This window comes from Molossus molossus, unplaced genomic scaffold, assembly GCF_014108415.1.
Source record: "Molossus molossus isolate mMolMol1 unplaced genomic scaffold, mMolMol1.p scaffold_m16_p_4, whole genome shotgun sequence".
Lineage (NCBI taxonomy): Eukaryota > Metazoa > Chordata > Mammalia > Chiroptera > Molossidae > Molossus > Molossus molossus.
The window spans coordinates 50,671,817-50,694,858 of NW_023425377.1; the positions used below are offsets into that span (position 1 = coordinate 50,671,817).

At 39.4% G+C, this 23,042-nt stretch overlaps 1 protein-coding gene across 5 annotated transcripts in view; it reads left to right on the plus strand.

The window, feature by feature from the left end:
• The window catches only part of RNF130 (ring finger protein 130), a 288,916-nt gene that overhangs the window by 152,207 nt on the left and 113,667 nt on the right, over positions 1 to 23,042 (plus strand). For all 5 annotated transcript variants that reach the window (XR_004956501.1, XR_004956502.1, XM_036241177.1 and 2 more), the window contains exon 4: positions 5,322 to 5,393. Coding sequence is in view for 3 of the 5 variants with exons in the window: in XM_036241177.1 (XP_036097070.1) it covers positions 5,322 to 5,393 (72 nt within the window). In the remaining 2 variants the exon portion in view is untranslated. The remainder of the gene's footprint in view (positions 1 to 5,321; positions 5,394 to 23,042) is intronic.

Genomic DNA, 23,042 nt, shown 5'->3' on the forward strand with positions numbered 1-23,042 from the left:
ACATAACAGAGAACCCAGACATGGACCCAGGACATTATGCTCAATTAATATTTGACAAAGGTGGGAAGAGCATACAATGGAGTAAAGACAGCCTCTTTAATAAATGGTGTTGGGAAAATTGGACACTACATGCAAAAAAAATGAAACTAGACCATCAACTTACACTGTACACAAAAATTAACTCAAACTTGATAAAAGACTTAAAAGTGACTCAAGAAAATGTAGGCAACAAAATTTGGGACATCATACGCAACAGAATTTTCACTGATACATCACCTAAGGGAACAGAAACAAAGGAAACAATGAACACATGGGACTACATCAAACTAAAAAGCTTCTGCACAGCAAAAGATACAATCATCAAAATGGAAAGGCAACCTACTGTATGGGAGAGCATGATTGCAAATGATACATCAGGTAAGGGGTTAATTTCCGAAATATATAAAGTACTCATACAACTCAAAAGGAAGACAAAGAACCCAATTTAAAAATGGGCAGAGGAGCTAAATAGACACCTCTCCAAACAGGACATACAAATGGCCAAGAGACATATGAGGAAATGCTCAACATCACTAATCATCAGAGAGATGCGAATTTAAACAACGAGGTATAATCTCACAGCTGTCACAATTGCCACCATCTACAAATCATCAAACAATAAATGTTGGCGAGGGTGTGGAGAAAAGAGATCTCTAATACACTGCTGGTGAGAATGCAGACTGGTGGAGCCACTATGGATAACAATATGGTGTTACCTCAATAATTAAAAATTGAATTGCCATTTGGCCCAGTGATCCCACTTCTAGGAATATATCATAAGCCTGAGACACCAATCAAAAAGAATATATGTACCCCCATGTTCATAGCAGCACTATTTACAATAGCTAAGATCTGGAAACAGCCCAAGTGTCCATCAGTAGACGAATGGAGAAAAGCCCTGGTACATACACAGAATGGAGTACTATGCAACTGTATAAAAGAAAGATCTCTTATCCTTTGAGACGACATGAAGGGACATGTAAAGTATTATCTGAAGCAAAACAAGCCAAGGAAAAAAAACAAATACCACATGATCTCACTTATTTGTGGAATATAATGATCATAATAGTCTGAGGAATAGGGTAGACCCAGAGATGTGGAAGTAGGGTACAGACTGACAACCCTCAGAAGAGGGGTTGGTTGGGGGAGGGAAGAGATAAACCACAGAACTTATATGCATGTACACATAACCAATGAACATGGACAACAAAGCCGGGGGCGGGATGGGGTGGATGGGGAGGAGGGTGTCAATGGGGTAAAAAAGGAGAAACATCTGTAACAAAAATTATATAAATAAATAAATACGAATCTCCCAGCAAACAAAAGCTTGGGCCCAGGCTATTTTTATGGGGGAATTTTATCGAACTTTCAAAGAAGGAATACCCTATCTCCTCAAACTATTCCAAAACATTTCAAAAAAGGAAGACTCCCAAACTTGTTTTATGAGGCCAGCATACTTCTAATTCCAAAACCAGATAAAGACACCACAAAGAAAGAAAACTACAGGTCAATATCCCTGATGAACATAGATGCCAAAATCCTTAACAAAATCCAGCATATCGGATCCAGCAATACATTAAAGCAAGTTGAGAGATATAAGACCAGTATACAAAAATCAATTTTATTTTTATATGAGAAATGGATGAGAATTAAAACTCTTTAGAATACCATTTTCATTAGCATCAAAAAGGAAATCACATAAACAGGAAATATTTAGAGATTGATCTCACCAAAGATGTGCAAGACCTATACAGTGAAAACTATAAAATATTGCTGAAAGAAATTAAAAGAAGTAGATGGAGAAATGCACAGTGATCAGAGGAAGACTCAATATTGTAAAGATGTCAGTTCTCCCCAAGTTGAACTATACATTCAATGTAATGTAAATCCCAGAAGGCCTTTTTAGTAGAAATTGATAAGCTGAACCTAAAATTGTTATGGGAATGCAAATTATCAAGAAGAACCAACAGGGTGTTGGAAAAGAAAAGGTTGGAGAGCTAACACTACCAGATTACAAATGTATTACAAAGTTGCAGAAATAACATTGCTATGATTGCTTAATGATAGGCAAATAGAAACATGTTACAAAATAGTGGTCAAAAATAAACCCACACATTTATGGGCAACTGATTTTTGCCAAATGTACAAAGGCAATGCAGTGAGGGAAGGATAGCCTTTTCAACTAATGGTCCTGGAACAATTGTGTATCACTTGCCCTTCCACCAAACACACAATTAAAACTTTACACCATATACAAAACTAACTCAAAATGTATCAGAGGGCCTACATATACACACCCTCAAATGATAAAACTACAGGAAAAGTCTTGTTACCTTGGGATAAGCAAAGATAATTTAGATATGACAGTTCACAAATGAGAAATTGATCAATCAAAAGCTGCCAAAGAATGAGGAAAAAATAATATGCAAAAGGAACTTTAGCTTGAATTTATAAATAAGTAACAAACTCAGAAAAATTAGCAAAAATTTTAAATAGACTTCATTAGAGGAGATATTCAGATGGCAAATAAGTACATGAAAAGATTCTCAATATCATTAGAGAAATGCAAGTTAAAGCCACAATGAGATACCACAGCACACCTATTACTGTGATTACAACCAGATGAAGAAGACCCATCATACCAAGTGCTGGTGAGGATTTGGAGGACCCGTGATGTTCATGTACTGCTGGTGGAAACATAAAATGTTTCATTCACTTGGGAAAACACTTTGGCAGTATTTCAAAATGGCAAACACACCTGCCATAGATATTTATCCCCAAGCAAAGAAAGCATACATCTTTACAAAGACTTGGGCAAGTAAAGAATGTTATATTCAGCTATTTCCATTATAATCAAAATATGGAAAATAGTACTGATATCCCATCAACAGGTAAAAAGATAAATTGCGGTATATCTATAGTGAATACTGCATAGCATAAGAGAGAAATGAACTATTGATCCATGCAACAACTAATGTCAAGATAGTTATACTTAGTGAAAGAAACCATACACAAATTAGTACCTTCCGCCTGGCTTGTGTAGCTCGGTAGCTGAGCGTTGACCCATGCACCAAGAGGTCACCAGTTCAATTTCTGGTCAGAGCACATGCCCAGGTTGTGGGCCAAATCCCCAGTGTGGGGCATGCAGGAGGTGGCCAGTTGATACTCTTTCTTAGTGATGTTTCTGGCTCTCTCTCCCTCTCCCTTCCTCTCTCTTTAAAATCAATAAAGAATAAATAAATACTACATTATGTAAATGTAAATATTCCATTTATGTAAAACTTGTGAAAATACAAACTGTAGTAGCCGAAAGTAAGTAATGGGGTAGAAGGGTGAAGGGAAGAAGGGAGTAAGAAAAGGCACAAGTGCGTTGGTGGAATGGTAGATACACTATCTTGATCATAGTGACAGTTTCATGGATCATGTCAAAACATCAGTTATACCTGCAGCTGATACTTATTTACATATATATTTATTTACACATATATATAAAATGTCTGGAGGCCCTCCATATATATATATGATAGAGGGGACTCAGACATTGAAAGAGACTTGTGAGGCATAGCAACCAGTTGCAGTGGTTAGACTTCGTATCCTGATTCAAACCACCTAACTATAAAAAGACATTTTGGAGACAACTGGGAAACTGTAGTGTAGTCTGAGTACTTGATAAAATGGATTAATTATTGTTAATTTGGTAGATAAGACAGTGGCACTAAATGCAAACCCATGTCTGTTAAACATAGTGAAGACTTTATGTGTGAGAGTATACAAGTTTGTGATGTGCTTTGAAATCCTCTTGTACAATCAAGAGAGAGAATAGATGAAAATTATTGATGATTGAAGCTGGTTTGATGGATGTAAAGAGGTGCATTAAATTATTTTCTTTGCATATTTTTAATTATCCCTAAAATGTTTATGTTTTTATGACTATCCTCAGAATCCAAGGTGTTCCTTCTTTCAGCCCCCATAGTTTAGAATCTGGTCATGTGCCAAATGATCATCTCTCCCCATATGCCTGTTTGCACCTATTGTCCAGTGTAATTATTAATAGGGCCCTCTGACTTTCAGAGCATTCTAATCTGAACAATAAAATAATGCTACACTAGTTATACTGAACTATAATTTCCTTCACATCCTGGCACTTCATACCGATTGTCTTTACTAGACTCTTTCTTTCCAGAATCCCCTTTGTGACTCATGCTTTTCCTTATCTAACTTTTTCCTGCTCAATTTTCCAAGCCTTAGCTCAGGCATCATTTCCTCAAAGACATCACTGACATTGCTCCTCTGCCCTCTCCCATCTAGCCTGCATTAGGTTGGCTCCTTTGTGCTACCACACTCTATGGACGTGTACTGTTGTACGAGGCTGTCCCCAAGTAAGTTTGCTTTGCAAGTTTAGAGGTACACTATCTTTTCATCTTTGGGTTCTTGATATCTGGCAGTGCTAGCAATGTCTGGCAAAATGTTGCATGAATCCAGCCTTAGAGATTTCTGATTTAACACTCTCAGATAAATAAAAATAACTCAACCCTGGAAAGGTAAGTATACCTTCCTAAAATCATGGAGCACTGGAGTGGCAGAGACTGAAATAGAACTCAACCACATCTCTTCTCCCACACTAGATGATGTGATGAGCTACTTCAAAGAGCACTGGGGTGTCTTTTTACTGAGACAGCACTTAAACATCTAATAGTGGCCATTTGAGGAGCAGAATCGAAAAACTATTAGGAGCTCTGGCATGTACAAGTAGATTTTGATAATGCTGTAGAATTTCCAATGCTTATTAAATACAAAATGCAGTCCGGCCGGTGTGGCTCAGTGGTTGAGCATCGACCCATGCACCAAGAGGTTGCCAGTTTGATTACCGGTCAGGACACATGCCCAGATTGTGGACCCAATCTCCAAGGAGAGGGGCATGCAGGAGGCAGCCAATCAGTGTTCTCTCTCATCAATGTTTCTATCTCTTTCTCTCTCTCTCTCTCTCACTTCCTCTCTCTCTAAAAATCTAATAAAGGAAAAAGAATTTTTTAATTCAAAATTCAGTAGTGATTATGCCACTTGGCCTTTTAACTATTTAATTATTCAACGAGAATATTGAATCTATGAGAAAACTGCCAGTTTCTCTAATTTTTCATTGCTTTATTAGAGTTCTCTCATACACTATGACATGGAGAGTGATGTAGGATACTAGGGACTTTATACATTTAATTATTTTTAAATAAAGAACATTATTCAGAGAGCTTGCTGTTAATGTCTATTTTTCTTTGCAATGTTCATAGCGTCGTCTTGGAGATGCAGCCAAGAAAGCCATCAGCAAATTGACAACCAGAACAGTGAAGAAGGGTGATAAGGTACAGTAATGAAATAACTTTAACACTATAAAACAATAAAGTACTTTTGCTTTTGATTTAGTGGGAGAGAATATACCCTAATGATTTGTGTCTCATTTGTTAATCTATTATTTTTCTCCAAGTATACTCTAATGATTTATTTGAAACTAGCTTTTCTTTGAAATCTTATTCTTCGTATGCCTACCATTTGGAGGACCTCATACAGTTCTCTACCTTTCCTTGACTTGAAATACTCTTGCTATTATTAGCTTACTGGATGACTTCTAATTATCCTACTTGTTGTATTCAACAGAACTTTCTTCTGCCAAATCCTAACATCCTTTTAGGAAGAACTCTAATAGAGCTGTTTATACACGAAGTAGCCAGGAATATGTGTTGTCTTGCTATACTTTCTTTTCTCCCCTTTTTATTGAATTTATTGGGGTGACACTGGTTAACAAAATTATACACGTTTCAGGTGCACAATTCTACAACATATCATCTGTACACTGTATTGTGTGTTCACCACTCCAAGTCAAGTCTCCATACATCACAATTTAGCCCCTCTGTACCATCCTCCATTACCCACAGCCCCTCTCCCCCATTCCTGGAAATCACCAGTGTTTTCTGTGTCCATGAGTTTTTTTTCTTTTTAGCACAATCCCTTCACCCACCCCAACAGTTGTCAACCTGCTCTCTACTATGAGTCTGTCTCCAGTTTGCTTGTTAATTTTGTTAATTAGATTCCACATATGATTGAAATCACATGGTAATTATCTTTCTCTGATTGGCTTATTTCACTTAGTGTAATGCTCTCCATGTTCATTCAGGCTGTCGCAAAGGTAAGATTTCCTTCTTTTTACAGCCAAGTAGTACTTTATTGTGTAATGTACCATAGCTTTTTTATGCACTGAGCTACTGATGGACACTAGGGCAGTTTATAAATTGTGGTCGTTGTAAATAACACTGCAGTGAACATAGTGGTACATATATTTTTTCAAATTAGTGATTTGGTTTTTTTTCGGATAAATTCCCAGGAGTGGAATTGCTGATCATAAGGCAACTCCATTTTTAATTTTTTGAGGTAACTCCATACTGCTTTCCACACTGGCTACACCAATCTGCATTCCCACCAACAGTGCACTAGAGTTCCCTTTTCTCCACATTCTCACTAATACTAGTTGTTTGTTGATTTATTGATGACAGCCATTCTGACAAGTGTGAGGTGATATCTGATTGTGGTTTTATTTTTTTTTTTTTCTTGACTTTATAATTTATTAATTTATTTTTGTTACAGATGTTTCTCCTTTTTCCTTCATTAACATCCTCTTCCCGATCACACCTCCCAGCTATCAACCCCCGCCTTCAGCATTGTTGTCTATGTCCATGGTTATGCATACATGCATATAAGTTCTGTGGTTTATCTCTTCCTGCCCCTGTCTCCCTCTTCTGAGCTTTGTCAGTCTGTACCCTACTTCTATGTCTCTGGGTCTGTTTTGTTCATCAACTCGTTTTCTTCATTTTATTCCACAAATAAGTGAGATCAGGTGATATTTGTCTCTCTCTGATTGGCTTGTTTCACTTAGAATAATGCTCTCCAGGTCCCTCCATGTCGTCTCAAAGAATAAGAGATCTTTCTTTCTTACAGCTGCATAGTACTCCATTGTGTATGTGTACCACAACTTTTTTATCCACTCATCTATTGATGGACACTTGGACTGTTTCCAGATCTTAGCAATTGTGAATAGTACTGCTGTGAACGTAGAGGTACATATATTTTTTCTGATTGGTGTTTCAGGCTTATGATATATTCCTAGAAGTGGGATCACTGGGTCAAATGGCAGTTCAATTTTTAATTTTTTGAGGAAACGCCATAGTGTTTTCCATAGTGGCTGCACCAGTCTGCATTCCCACCAGCAGTGTACTAGAGTCCCCTTTTCTCCACACCCTCACCAACACTTGTTCTTTGATGATTTGTTGATGCCGGCCATTCTGACAGGTGTGAGGTAATACCTCATTGTTGTTTTAATTTGCATCTCTCTGATGATTAATGACGTTGAACATTTTTTCATATGTCTCTTGGACATTTGTATGTCCTATTTGGAGAAGTGTCTATTTAGGTCCTCTGCCCATTTTTTAATTGGGTTGTTTGCCTTCCTTTTGTTGAGTTGTATGAGTCCTTTATGTATTTTGGAAATTAACCCTTTACCTGATGTATCATTGGCAATTATGCTCTCCCATATAGTGAGTTCCCTTTTCATTTTGATGCTTGTTTCTTTTACTGTGCCAAAGACTTTTCATATAGTCCCATGTGTTCATTTTTTCCTTTGTTTCTCTTGCCTTAGGCATTGTATCAGTGAAAATTCTGCTGTGTGTGATGTCTCAAATTTTGTTGCCTACATTTTCTTCTAGGATTTTTATGGATTCGTGATTTACATATAAGTCTCTTGAGTTTATTCTTATGTATGGTGTATATTGGTGATCTGGTTTCATTTTTTTGCACATACCTATACAACTTTCCCAACCCCATTTATTGAAGAGACTGTCTTTACTCCATTGTATGTTTTTGCCTCCTTTGTCAAACACTAATTGAGCATAATGTCTTGGGTCAATTTCTGGGTTCTCTGTTCTCTTCCATTGATCTATATGCCTTTTCTTGTGTAAATACCAGGCTGTCTCAATTACAGTGACTTTGTACTATAACCTAATATCCAGTATTGTGATCCCTCCTACTTTGTTCTTCTTTTTCAAGATTGCTATGGCTATTGGGGGTCTTTCTTTGTTCCATATAAACTTGGAGTATTTGATCTAGTTCTGTGAAATATGCCATTGGTATTTTGATGGGGATTTCACTGAATCTATAGATTGCTTTGGGTAATATGGACATTTTATTGATGTTAATTCTTCCAATCTATGAACAAAGTATATGCTTCCACTATATTTTTGTTTTCAGTGTCCTGTAGTATTCTACAAAGAGGTCCTTTACTTCTTCGGTTAAGTTTATTCCTAGGTATCTTAATTTTTTTGCTACAATGGAAAATGCAATCTTTTTTTTTAAGTTTCTCTCTTTGTGAGTTCATTGTTGGTGTATAAGAATGCCGTCGATTTCTTGATATTAATTTTGTATCCTGCTACTTTGCCAAATTCATTTATTAAATTTAACTGATTTTTGATGGAGTCTTTAGTGTTTTCTATGTGCAATACCATATCATCTGCAAATAATGAATTTCACTTCCTCTTTTCCAATTTGGATCCCTTTTATTGTTTCTTCATGTCTAATTGCTGTGGCTAAGACTTCCATTACTATGTTAACTAAGAGTGGCAAAACTGGGCATCCCTGTCTTGTTTCTATTCTTAAGGAAAGTACTTTCAGTGTTGGCTCATTGTGTATGATGTTGGCTGTAGGTTTTTCATATATAGCCTTGATTATGTCAAGATATGATACCTCTATTTCCACCTTGCTGAGTGTTTTTATCAGAAATGGGTGCTGCATTTTGTTGAATGCTTTTTCAGCATCTATTGGTAAGTTCATATGGTTTTTTTGTTTGTTTGTATTTTTAAAATTTTTTTTTATCCTCACCCGAGAACATTTTTCTATTTTTTATTCAGATAGAGTGGGAGGGACAGAGAGAGAGAGAGAAACATCAATGTGAAAGGAACACATCGAGTGGCTGCCACCCACACAACCTAACCAGGGCCGGGGACAAACTGCAACCGAGGTACGTGCCCTTAGCGGGAACCGAACCCGGGTCTCTCTGGACCGCCAGCCGACGCTCTAACCGCTGAGCCAAACCGACCAGGGCGTTCATATGGTTTTTATCTTTCATTTTGTTTATAAGGTGTATCACATTTATTGATTTGTGGATATTGTACCATCCGTGAATCCCTGGGATGAATCCCACTTGGTCATGGTGAATAACTTTTTTGATGTATTGCTAGATCCAATTTGCTTATATTTTGTTAAGGATTTTGGCATCTGTGTTCATCAGGGATATCGGGCTGTAGTTTTCTTTCTTTGTAGAGTCTGTATCTGGTTTTAGAATTAGGATTATGCTGGCCTCCTAAAATGAGTTTAGAAGTCTTCCGTCTTCTTGGATTTTTTGAAATAGTTTGAGGAGAATGGGTGTTAGAGCTTCTTTGAATGCTCAGCAAAATGCCCCCATGAAGCCTTCTGGGCCTGGGCTTTTGTTTGCTGGAGTTGCTTGATTACATCTTCAATTTCTTTAATTATTATTGGTCTCTTCAAATTTTCTATCTCCTCCCGGTTCAATTTTGAGAGACTATGCTTCAAGAAATTTGTGCATTTCGCCTAGATTGTCCAGTTTGTTGGCATATAAGTGTTCATAGTATGTTTTAATGATCGTTTGTATTTTTGTGGCGTCACTTGTTACTTCTCTTTAGTTTCTGATTTTGTTTATTTCAGTTCTCTTTTTTTTTTCTTGGTGAATCTGGCTAAGGGTTCATCAATCTTGTTTATCTTTTCAAAGAAGCAGCACTATTTCATTGATCTTTTGAATTGTTTTTTTAGTCTCTATGTTGCTTATTTCTGTTCTGACCTTTACTGTTTCTTTCCTTCTACTTGCTCTGGGTTTTTCTTTGTGTTTACTTTCTACTTATTTAAGTTTTAGGGTCAGAAAGTCAATTAGGAATTTTTTTTCTTTTATTTTTCTTTATTTATTTTTGTTAATTAATTTTTCTTACACATGTTTCTCCTTTTTCCCCACTGATTCTTCCCTTCCTCTTCCTCCCTGCTCTGTCCCTAGCTTTATTGTCCATGTCCTTGTTCACATATACATGCATATAAGTTCTGTGGTTTATCTCTCTCCTACGACACCCTCTTCGGGGATTGTCAGTCTGTACCCCACTTCCACGTCTCTGGGACTACCCCATTCCTCAGACTGTTATGTTCATTATATTCCACAAATAAGTGAGATCATATGGCACTTGTCTTTCTCTGTTCAGCTTGTTTCACTTAGGATGATACTTTCCAGATCCCTCCATGTAGTCTCAAAGGATAAGAGATCTTTCTTTCTTACAGCTGCATAGTACTCCATTATGTATATGTACAACACTTTTTTATCCATTCGTCTACTGATGGACACTTGGGGTGTTTGCAGATCTTAGCTATTGTAAATAGTGCTACTGCAAACATGGGGGTACATATATTCTTTCTGATTGGTGTTTTCAGGCTTCTTAGGGTATATTCCTATAAGTGGGATCACTGGGTCAGATGGAAGTTCAATTTTTAATTTTTGGAGGTAACACCATATTGTTTTCCATAGTGGCTGCACCAGTCTGCATCTCTACCAGCAGTGTACTAGAGTCCCCTTTTCTCCACACCCTTACCAACACTTGTTGTTTGATCATTTGTTGATGACAGCCGTTCTGACAGGTGTGAGAGGTGATACCTCGTTGTTTTAATTTGCATCTCTCTGATGATTAGTGATGATGAGTATTTCTTCATATGTTTCTTAGCCATTTGTATGTCCTGTTTGGAGAGGTATCTATTTAGTTCCTCTCTCCGTTTTTTAATTGGGTTCTTTGTCTTCCTTTTGTGGAGTTGTATGAGAACCCTATATATATTGGAAATTAACCCCTTATCTGATGTATCATTGGCAATTATGCTCTCCCATGCAGTGGGTAGCCTTTCCATTTTGATGATTGTCTCTTTAGCTGTTCAGAAGCTTTTGAGTTTGAGGTAGTCCCATGTGTTCATTTTCTCCTTTGTTTCTGATGCCTTAGGTGTTGTATCAGTGAAAATTCTGCAGCTTACGATGTGTGAAATTTTGTTGCCTGCAGTTTCTTCAAGGATTTTTATGGATTCATGAGTCACATTTAAGTATTTTATCCATTTTGAATTTATTCTTGTGTAGGGTGTAAGTTGATGGTCTAATTTCATTTTTCTACATGTACCTGTCCAATTTTCCCAGCACCATTTATTAAAGAGGCTGTCTTTACTCGACTGTATGCTCTTGCCACCTTTGTCAAATATTAATTGAGCATATTGCCTTGGGTCGATTTCTGGGTTTTCTGTTCTGGTCCACTGGTTGATATGCCTGTTCATCTGCCAGTACCAGGCTGCTTTGATTACAGTGGCTTTGTAGTATAACCTGAAATCTGGTAATGTGATCCCTCCAACTTTGTTCTTCTTTTTCAAGATTGCTGTGGCTATTCGAGGTCTTTTTTGGTTCCATATGAACTTTTGAAGTACTTGTTCTTATTCTGTGAAGTATGCCATTGGTATTTTGATAGGGATTGCATTGAATCTGTAGATTTCTTTGGGTAATATGGACATTTTAGTGATGTTAATTCTTCTAAATCATGAACCGGGTATGTGCTTCCACTTTTTTATATCTTCCGTTATTTCTTTTTTCAATGACCTGTAGTTTGCTGTGAATAGATCTTTTATTTCTTTGGTTAAATTTATTCCTAGGTGTCTTAACTTTTTTGCCACGATGATAAATGGCATTGTTTTCTTAGTTTATCTTTCCGTGAGTTCATCATTGGTGTATAAGAATGCCATCGATTTCTTGACGTTAATTTTGTATCCTGCTACTTTGCCAGATTCATTTATTAAGTCTAGTAAACTTTTGATGGAGTCTTTGGGGTTTTCTACGTATAGTATCATGTCATCTGCAAAAAATGACAATTTCACTTCCTCCTTTCCAATTTGGATCCCTTTTATTTTTTCTTCCTATCTGATTGCTGGGGCTAAGACTTCCAGTACCATGTTAAATAAGAGTGGCGAAAGTGGGCATCCTTGCTTTGTTCCTGTTCTTAAGGAAAATGCTTTTAGTTTTTGCCCATTGAATATGATGTTGGCTGTGTAAGTCTTTCATATATGGCCTTTAATATGTCTAGATATGATCCCTCTATTCCCACCCTGCTGAGCGTTTTTATCAGAAATGGATGCTGGATTTTGTCGAAGGCTTTTTCGGCATCTATTGGTATGATCATGTGGTTTTTATTTTTCATTTTAATTACTTGGTGTATCACGTCTATTGGTTTGCGAATATTATACCAGCCTTGCATCCCTGGGATGAATCCCACTTGGTCGTGGTGGATAATTTTTTTGGTGTATTTCTGGATCCGATTTGCTAGTATTTTGTTCAGGATTTTGGCGTCTATATTCATCAGGGATATTGGCATGTAGTTTTCTTTCTTTGTTGTGTCTTTTTCTGGTTTTGGAATTAAAATTATGCTGGCTTCATAAAACGAGTTTGGAACTCTTCCTTCTTCTTGAATTTTTTGAAATAGTTTGAGGTGAATGGGTGTTACTTCTTTGAATGTTTGGTAAAACTACCCCGTGAAGCCATCCGGGCCTGGGCTTTTGTTTCCTGGGAGAGTCTTGATTACATCTTCAATTTCTTCTGTTGTTATTGGTCTGTTCAAGTTTTCTATCTCTTCCCGGTCCAGTTTTGAGAAACTATGTGTTTCTACAAATTTGTCCATTTCTCTTAGATTGTCGAATTTGTTGCCATATAATTGTTCATAGTAGTTGTTAATGAACTTTTGTGTTATTGTGGTGTCAGTTGTTACTTCTCCTCTTTCATTTCTGATTTTGTGTATTTGGGTTCTCTCTCTTTGTTTGTTGGTGAGTCTAGCTAAGGGTTCATCGATCTTGTTTATCTTTTCAAAAAACCAGCTCTTTGTTTCATTGATCCTTTGAATTGTTTTTTGGTCTCTATTTATGCATTTGGGTTCTCTCTCTTTGTTTGTTGGTGAGTCTAGCTAAGGGTCCATCGATCTTGTTTATCTTTTCAAAAAACCAGCTCTTTGTTTCATTGATCCTTTGAATTGTTTTTTGGTCTCTATGTCATTTATTTCTGCTCTGATCTCCACTATTTCCTTCCTTCTACTAGCTCTGGGGTTTTTTTTTGTTCTCTACTTCTATAAGTTTTGAGGTTATATAGTCTATTAGAGATTTTTCTTGTTTTTTGAGGTAGGCCAGCAGTGCTATGAACTTCCTTCTCAGAGCTGCTTTCGCTGCATCCCATAGATTTTGTGTCGTTGTGTGTTCATTTACATTAGTTTCCAGGAAGTTTTTTATTTCTTCCTTGATCTCCTCGGTGACCCATTCATTGTTTAATAACATGCTATTTAGCTTCCATGTGTTCAAATGTCTTTGTATGTTCTTGCAATTGATTTCTAGTTTCATGCCATTGTGTTTTGAGAAGATGCTTGATATGATTTCAGGCTTCTTGAACTTGTAGAGACTTAGTTTGTGCCCTAACATGTGGTCTATCTTTGAGAATGTCCCATGTGTACTGGAGATGAATGTGAATTCTGTAGTTTTGGGGTGTAATTCTCTGTAGATATCTATTAAATCCATTTGGTCTAGTGCTTCATTTAGAGTCTCTGTGTCCTTGTTAATTTTTTGTCTAGAAGATCTATCCAGCGATGTCAGCGGGGTGTTGAAGTCCCCTGCTATGATTGTATTGCTATCGATTTCTCCTTTGAAGTCCTCCAGAAGATTTTTAATATATTTTGTTGCTCCTATATTGAGTGCATATGTGTTTATCAAGGTTATGTCTTCTTGTTGGATAAATCCTGTCAATATTATGTAGTGGCCTTCTTTGTCTCTAGTTATGGCCTTCATTTTGAAATCTATTTTATCAGATATGAGTATTGCTACTCCAGCTTTTTTTTCTTTTCTGTTTGCTTGGAAGGTTTTTTTCCATCTCGTCACTTTCAGTCTATGTGAGTCTTTTTTGTGAGGTGGATCTCTTGTAAACCACATATAGATGAGTCATGCTTTCTTATCCAATCACCTACTCTGTGTCTTTTTATGGGAGCATTTAATCCATTTACTTTTAAGGTAATTATTGGTATGTACTTATTTATTGCCATTTTTGTTTACTGTGGTTCTGTTTTTCTTCCCATTTCTCCTGCTAATTACAGCACTCCTTTAAACACTTCTTGCAGTGCTGGTTTGGTGCTAATGTATTCCCTTAGCCTTTTTTTTTTTTGTCTGGGAAGCTCTTTATTTGACTTTCTATTTTGAATGATAGCCTTGCTGGGTAGAGTAGTCTTGGATTCAGATCCTTGTTTTTCATGACCTTGATTACTTTATGCCACTCCCTTCTGGCCTGTAGTGTTTCTGTTGAGAAGTCAGATGAGAGCCTTATGCGGTTTCCTTTGTAGGTAACCTGTTGCTTATCTCTTGCTGCTTTTAGGATTCTCTCTTTGTCTTTAATATTTGGTAGTTTGATGACTGTGTGTCTTGGTGTGGGCCTATTTTGGTTCGTCCTACTTGGGTCTCGCTGTGCTGCTTGAAGTTGAATGCCTTCTTCCTTCACCAAATTAGGGAAGTTTTTCTGTCACTATTTCATCAGATATATTCTCTAACCATTGCTCATTTTCTTCTTCTTCAGGGACTCCGTTGATGCGAATATTATTCCGTTTCTAGTTGTCCCACAGTTCTCTTAAGCTGTCTTCCTCTTTTTTAATCATTTTTTCCTTTTGGTTTTCTGATTGGTTGATTTGTTTCTACCCTGTCTTCGAGTTCACTGACCCGGTCGTCAGCTTCCCCTACTCTGCTTTTTAGACCTTCCAATGTGTTTTTCATTTCTTATATGTCATTCTTCACTTCTTCTTGGTGGTTTTTATTTTCCAACTGGTTGATTTCAACATTTCTATGTCTTTACTCATGGTGCTCATGTCCTTACACATGCTGTTGAGCTTCCTCAACATCATGGCTCTGAATTCTAGTTCTGTTAACTTGCTTAACTACACCTCATTTATCTCATCTTCAGTAGAGGTCTCTTGTTCTTTCATTTGGCTTTTCTTTCTGTTTTTCACCATTTTGGATATCACAGTGGGCTTTGGAATCTGCCAAATTTTCCCTGTGGGTGTTGGTGTTCTGCTGTTTGTGGCTCCCTCTACTGGGTTTGGATGAGGCCCGGGAGGACCTGCTTTAAACACCACTGCCAAGTCTTAACTTTCCTGGTTACAGTTGCTAGCCCAGGGAATGGTAGTTATCCTCTAACTTTTTTGCCTGGAGGGTGTTAGTAGTGGTCACCTGAAGAACCTTGGTTTCTGAGTTGACTGTAAAACTTTCTCAGGTGCTCAGTATAAGAGGATTTCCCAAGGGTGGGACAGATGCTGGTTGTTAATGGGCCTCAATTAGTATTTCAATGGACACCGGGTGAGGTTGAATCTCCGAGGGAGGGGCCGCCGCTTCTCCCCTGGGCCCTGGGAAGGAGTAAGATGACCACAGTCCTGCGTGACTGCACTCAGCCAAAGCTCTGAGCACCCTCCAAATCCCGAGTGTCCCCACACAGTTCCAGTCCAGTCTGCCGTCCCTCTGCCGGAGCCCAAGGTGAGTCGTTGCTGCCAATTTAGCCTCTGTCCAGACTCTGCCTCATGGAATTGCCTGGGACTTTTAACCTGAGGGCACTGCTCCCAGCTAAGGGCAGCTGAGGCAGCGGCACCAGCCTAGGTGGCAGCAGCTTCCAGCCAAGGCTGCTGGATCCAGCCAAGGGCGTAGCACCCAGCTGAAGTCGCAGCACCCAGCCGAGGCGGCTGCTGGTCTCAGCTGGGCCCTTGTCCCAGCCAAGGCCGCTGGTCCCAGCCCAGGCCGCTGCAGACCATGGGCTCCCGGCCCCCTCTCGCGTCCTCGCAAGCCTACCAGGATTGAGTCAGTGTCCCTGCTTATGTGGTCCTCCAAGCTGCCTTTTGGTTGCTCCTTCCTGATGATTTGTCTTTTTTTTGTTGTAATTCCTGTTTGGTCCTGGGAGATGGTCTGTGTAGCTTCCATTCACTCCACCACCATTTTTTTCCGAATTTTTCTTATTTCTTGAGGTAGGCCTGCAGTGCTATGAACTTCCCTCTCAGAACTGCTTTTGCTGCATCCCATAGATTTTGTGTTGTGTGTTCTTTTTCATTGGTTTCCAGGAAGTTCTTAATTTCTTCCTTGATCTCCTCAGTAACCCATTCGTTGTTTAATTACATGCTATTTAGCCTCCATATGTTCAAATATCTTTGCATAGTTTTGTTGCAGTTGATTTCTAGTTTCATGCCATTTTGATCTGAGAAGATGCTTGATATGATTTTAGTCTTCTTGAATTTGAAGAGACTTAGATTGTGTCCTAACATGTGGTCTGTCTTCGAGAATGTCCCAAGTACACTTTCGAATAATGTATATTCTGCAGCTTTGGGGTGAAATGTTCTGTAAATATTAATTAAGTCCAACTGATCTGGTTCATCATTTTAGGACTCTGTCCTTGTTAATTTTTTGTCTAGGAGATGTATCCGGTGGTGTCAGTGGGGTGTCAAAGTCATCCACTATGATTGTATTGCTATTGATCTCTCCTTTCAAGTCCTCTAGAAGTTTTTGAATATATTTTGGTGTTCCTGTGTTTGGTGCATATATGTTTACCAGGGTTGTATCCTCTTGTTGGATTGATCCCTTTAATATTACGTGGTGACCTTCTTTGACTCTTATTGTAGCCTTCGTTTTGAAGTCTATGTTATCAGATATGAGTATACTGCACTGGCTTTTTTTACATTTCCATTTGCTTGGAAATTTTTTTCCATCCCTTCACTTTTATCCTGTGTGTCTTTTGTTATGAGGTGGGTCACTTGTAGACAGCATATATATGGGTCGTTTTTTTATCCAATCAGGTACCCTATGTCTTTTTTTTTTTTTTATCCTCACTCGAGGACATTTTTCCATTTTTTATTCAGATAGAGCGGGAGGGAGAGAGAGGAAGAGAGAGAGAGAGAGAAACATCGATGTGAAGGGACACATCGAGTGGCTGCCACCCGCACGACCAACCAAGGCCGGGGACAAACTGCAACCGAGGTACATGCCCTTAGCGGGAACCGAACCCAGGTCTCTCTGTACCGCAGGCCGACGCTCCAACCGCTGAGCCAAACTGGCCAGGGCTACCCTATGTCTTTTGATTGGAGCATTTTAGCCGTTTACATTTAAGGTTATTACTGATAAATACTTATTAGTTGCAAATTTTATTTTATGCCTGTTTTCCCCTCTCTCTATATATATATATCTTCTTCTTACAGAAGTCCCTTTAGCATTATTTGTCGTGCTTGTTTGGTGATGGTAAATTCCTTTAGCTTTTTATTAGTCTGTGAAACTCTTTATTTTACCCTCAATTTGAAATGATAGCCTCGTTGGATAGAGTAGTCTTGGATTCAGACTTTTGCCTTTCTTTACCTTATATACTTCATGCCACTCTCTTTTGGCCTGCAGGGAGCTCCCTTGTTGGTAACTTTCTGTCTTTCTCTTGCTTTCTTTAAGATTCTTTCTTTGTCTGTAATGTTTGACTTTTTAATTGTGATGTGTCTAGCTGTGAGTCTTTTGTGGTTTATCTTGCTTGGGACTCTCTGTGGTTCTTGGACTTGTGTGACTTTTTCCTTCACCAAATTAGGTTAGTTTTCTGTCATTATTTCTTCAAACATGTTCTCTATTCCTTTCTCTCATTCTTCTCCTTCTGGTACCCTTATGATGAGAATTTTGTTATGATCCTGTTGTCCCAAAGCTGCCTTAAGCTTTTCTCCTGGTTTTTTTTTTTTTTTTTTTTCTCCCCCATTTGCTGCTGTAATGGGTGTATTTTTCTACCTTGTCTTCTAACTTGCTCATTTCATTTTCAGCTTCTTCTAATCTACTGTTGAATCCTTCTAAGGTATTTTTCACAACAGCTATGTCATTCTATATTTCCTCTTGATTTTTGTTCATAGTCTACCTCTTTTTTAAGGTGATGTAGTTCCCAGTGAACTCTTCATAATTCTTTTTAAGTTGCTTGTAGTTCTCATCAAATTGTTTGAGCACCCTTAAAATCATTGCTTTGAATTCTTTATCTGACAAATTGCTTTCTTCCATTTTCTGTAGTTCCTTTTCTGGTGATTTTTTCCTTTCTTTCACTTGTGTGTTGTTTCTTTGTCTTACCGTTTTAGCAATCTGTTAGTTCTAGGCCCAGTGAGGGATGTTGGAATGTGTAGGCATGTCAGTGTGTATCAAACAAGAATGCTGTTCCTCCCAGATTGTTTTGGTATGTGGTGGCTCTTTTGTGGGTTCTAGAGGATTGACAACTGGCGGCTGGTATTGGTCTGTCATGGTAGGCACTCCTGGGGTGTGTGGGTCCAGCTAGTGCTTTGCTGGGGCTCATGGGTCCCCTGGTGCACTGCTGTGTGTTGGTCCCACCAGTGCACTTCTGGGGTGCGTGGGTCCCGCTGGGGCCCTTCTGTTGTGCACTGCTGCCTGGTGGTGCTCAGCTCCTGATCAGTTGCTGTTGATGCTGCTGGGGTGAGTGTCAGCTTTCAGTTTGCACTGCTACTGCTGCTGCTGTTGCCAAGGGGTTAGCTCTCAATCCCTTGCTGCTGCTGGGGGAGGAGCTCCACTTCACATCCATTGCTGCAGTTGTCAGGGGCAGGTCTGGGCTCTGAGCCTCACCTGCTATTGGGGATGGGGTTCCACTCCTGCCCTGTCACTGATGCTGTGGGGGAAGGTGCTGGGCTCTGAAGCTAGGACTACTGCTGGGGTGGTGCACTAGGCTCTGATCAGGCTGTTGCTGTTGGGGATAAAGCTCCACTCTGGTCAGGCTGCTGCTCTGTGGGATGGTGCTCGGCTCCTGGCCGGTTACAGCTACCACAGCAGACACCTCAGTTGTGCCTCTACTGTGCGCTGGTCTGCATTGACACCGTGTGATTCACTGGTCCAATGGTGCAAGGCGCACTGGTGGACTCAGGTCATTCAGCCCTATACTCACCCTGCTGCCTCCTCCCAGACAAGACCAGGGAATCTTCCAAAATGACAGGGCCTTTCAGCTTGGTTGGGAGATGCACCCTGACAAGCCACTTACAGCAGTAACCGGCTACTTCCCGTCCACAGCATAGGAACCCTCTACCCCACGTTTCTTTACTGCTCAAGGTTGCTTGCCTACACTCATGTCCACTCATACTCTCTCTCACACACTCTCACCCTCTCTCCGGTCCTGCCTGCCATCATTTTCTTTTGGCATTACAATTCATTGTGGTTTTAATTTGACTTCTCTGATGATTAGTGATGTTGACCATCTTTTTATATATTTATTGGCCGTCTGTATGTCCTCTTTGGAGAAGTGTCTATTCAGATCCTTTGCCCATTTTTTATTGGGTTTTTTTGTTTGTTTGTTTGTTTGTTTATTTTTGGTGTTGAGATTTATAAAGTCTTTATGCATTTTGGATATTAACCCTTTATCAGGTGTATTATTGGCAAATATGTTCTCCAATTCAGTGGATCGGCTTTCTTTGCTGTGCAAAAAATTTTTAGTTTGATGTCCGGTTAATTTTTTTCTTTAATTTCTCTTGCCTGAGGAGTTAGATTTTTTTTTTTATGTGTGTGTGGTTTTTTTAATCCTCATCCGAGGACATTTTTCCATTTTTTGTACAGACAGTGTGGGAGGGAGAGAGAGGAAGAGAGAGAGAGGGAAACATCGATGTGAAAGGGACACGTCGAGTGGCTGCCACCTGCACGACCAACCAGGGCCGGGGACAATCTGCAACCGAAGTATGTGCCCTTAGCGGGAACCGAACCCAGGTCTCTCCGGACCGCAGGTGGACTCTCTAACCGCTGAGCCAAACCGGCCAGGGCTAGATTTTTTTTTTAAATGCTGCTATGACAAATGTCTGATATTTTACTGCCTATGTTTCCTTATAGGATTTTCATGGTTTCAAGTCTAACATTTAAGTCTGTAATCCATTTTGAGTTTATTCTTTTTGTCATTGTTGTTATTGAAAGTATTACAGATATCCTCTATTTTTCCCCCATCCCACTTCTGCCCCCACCCCCACCTTTACCACATTGTTGTCGGACCATTGGTTATTCCTATATGCATATATGTTCTTTGGTTTTTCTCTTCTCACCCCCTACTTCCTTTCTCTCTGAGGTTTATCTGTTTCCTACTTCCATGTCTTTTGCACGACAGCTTATTGCATTGTATTCCAAAAATAAGTGAGATAATGTGATACTTGTTTTTTTCTGACTGGCTTAATTCGCATACCATAAAATTCTCCAGATCCCTCCATGTTATCTCAAAGGGTAAGAGATCTTTCCTTCCAGTTGCATAGTATTTCATTGTGTATATGTACCGAAACTCTTTTACCCACTCATTACTGATTGATACTTGGGCTGTTTCCAGATCTTAGCTATTGTAAATAGCGCTGCTATGAACATAGGGGTACATATATGCTTTCTGATTGGTGTTTCAGGCTTCTTAGGTTATAATTCCAAGAAGTGGGAACACTGGGTCAAGTGGCATTTCCATTTTCAATATTTCAAGGAAACACTATATTGCTTTCCATAGTGGCTGCACCCGTCTGCATACCCACCAGCAGTGTGCTAAAGTCCCCTTTTCTCCTTATTCTTACAAGCACTTGTTTGAGAATTTGTTGATGGCCACCATTCTGGCAGGTGTGAGGTGATATCTCATAGTCGTTTTAATTTGCCTTCTGATGCTTAGAGATGCTGAGCATTTCTTCATATGTCTCCTGGCCATTTGTATATCCTGTTTAGAGAAGTGTCTCATTAGGTCCTCTTCCCATTTTTTAATTGGATTGTTTTTCTTCCTTTTGTTGAATTAGTTGTATTAGTACTTTATGTATTTTGGATATTAACCCCATATTCGATGTGTCATTGGCAAATATGTTCTCCCAGTGAGTGGGTTCCCTTTTCATTTTGATGCTGGTTTCTTTACCATGGAGAAACTTTTAAGTTTAATGTAATCATATTTATTATTTTTTTGCTTTGTTTCTCTTGCCCTAGATGATATCTCAATAAAACTTCTGTTACATGTGATGTCTGACATTTTTCTGCCTACATTTTCTTCTAGGATTTTTATGGTTTCATAAGTCACATTTAAATCTTTTATCCATTTTGAGTTTATTCTTGTGTATGGTGTAAGTTGGTGGTCTAGTTTTATTTATTTGCATGTAGCTGTCAAATTTTCCCACCACCATTTATTGAAGAGACTGCCATTTCTTTATTGCATGCTCTTGCCTCCATTATCGAATATTAATTGTGCATACTTTTTTGGGTTGATATCTGGGTTCTCTGTTCTGTTCCATTGATGTAGATGACTTTTCATGTGCCAATACCAGGCTATTTTGATTATGGTAGCTTTGTAGTATAACTTGATAACTGTTATTGTGATTCCTCCCACTTGGTTCTTTTTCAAGGTTGCTGGGACTATTCACAGTCTTCTTTGGTTCCATATAAACTTTTAGAGTATTTGTTTTACATCTGTGAAATATGCCATTGGTACTTAAGTAGGCATTGCATTGAATCTGTAGACAGCTTTGAGTAGTATGGACATTTTAATGATGTTGATTTTTCTAAACCATGAGCATGTTGTATGTTTCTACTTTTTCATATGTTCCTCTTTCTTATTTCATTGACCTGTAGTTTTCTGAGAACTCTTTACCTACTTGGTTAAGTTTATTCCTAGGTATTTTATTTTTATTTTTATTTTTATTTTTATTTGTTGGTATGATAAATGGGATTGTTTTTTTAGTTTCCTTTTCTGAGTGTTTGGTTTTTTTTGGGTTTTTTTTTTTGGTTTTTTTTGATGTATAAGAATGCCATCGGAAAAAAAAAATGGCGGCGGAGTGAATGGAGCTACACAGACCATCTCCCAGGACCAAACTAGATTTACAACGAAAATAAAGACAAATCATCAGGAAGAGGCAACCGAAAGACACCTTGGAGGACCACATAACCAGGGACACCGACTCAATCCTGGTAGTCTTGCGAGACCCGAGAGGGGGCCGGGAGCCCACGGTCCGCAGCAGCCCGGGCTGGGACCAACAGACTCTGCGGGAAGCTGCTGTTGCCACCTCGGCTGCGACCCCACCTGAGTCCTGCGAACTCTGCTGCATGCTAAGCCCTCGGCTGGTGCCGCACGGACTGGCTGAGACAAGGGGACTCTGCTGGAAGCTGCTGCCACCTTGGCAGTGTCCCGATACCACAGCTTACTCCTGTGGCTTCTGCTGAGTGTGACGCCCTCGGCTGGTGCCACAGCCACGGCCGCCCTTCGCTGAAAGCAGCGCCCTCGGGTTAAAAGTCCCATGCGGCTCCATGACGCAGAGTCTAGACAGGCTAAATTGGCAGCAACCACTCACCTTGGGCTTCGGCAGAGGGACGGCAGACTGGACTGGAACTGTGTGGGGACACTCGGGATTTGGAGGGTGCTCAGATATTTGCTCAGTGCAGCCACGCAGGACTGTGGTCATCTTACTCCTTCACAGGGCCCTGGGGAGAGGTGGAGGTCACTCCCTCGGAGATTCAACCTCACCCGGTGTCCATTGAAATACTAATTGAGGCCCATTAACAACCAGCATCTGTCCCACCCTTGGGAAATCCTCTTACACTGAGCACCTGAGAAAGTTTTACAGTCAACTCAGAAACCAAGGTTCTTCAGGTGACCACTACTAACACCCTCCAGGCAAAAAAGTTAGAGGATAACTACCATTCCCTGGGCTAGCAACTGTAACCAGGAAAGTTAAGACTTGGCAGTGGTGTTTAAAGCAGGTCCTCCCGGGCCTCATCCAAACCCAGTAGAGGGAGCCACAAACAGCAGAACACCAACACCCACAGGGAAAATTTGGCAGATTCCAAAGCCCACTGTGATATCCAAAATGGTGAAAAACAGAAAGAAAAGCCAAATGAAAGAA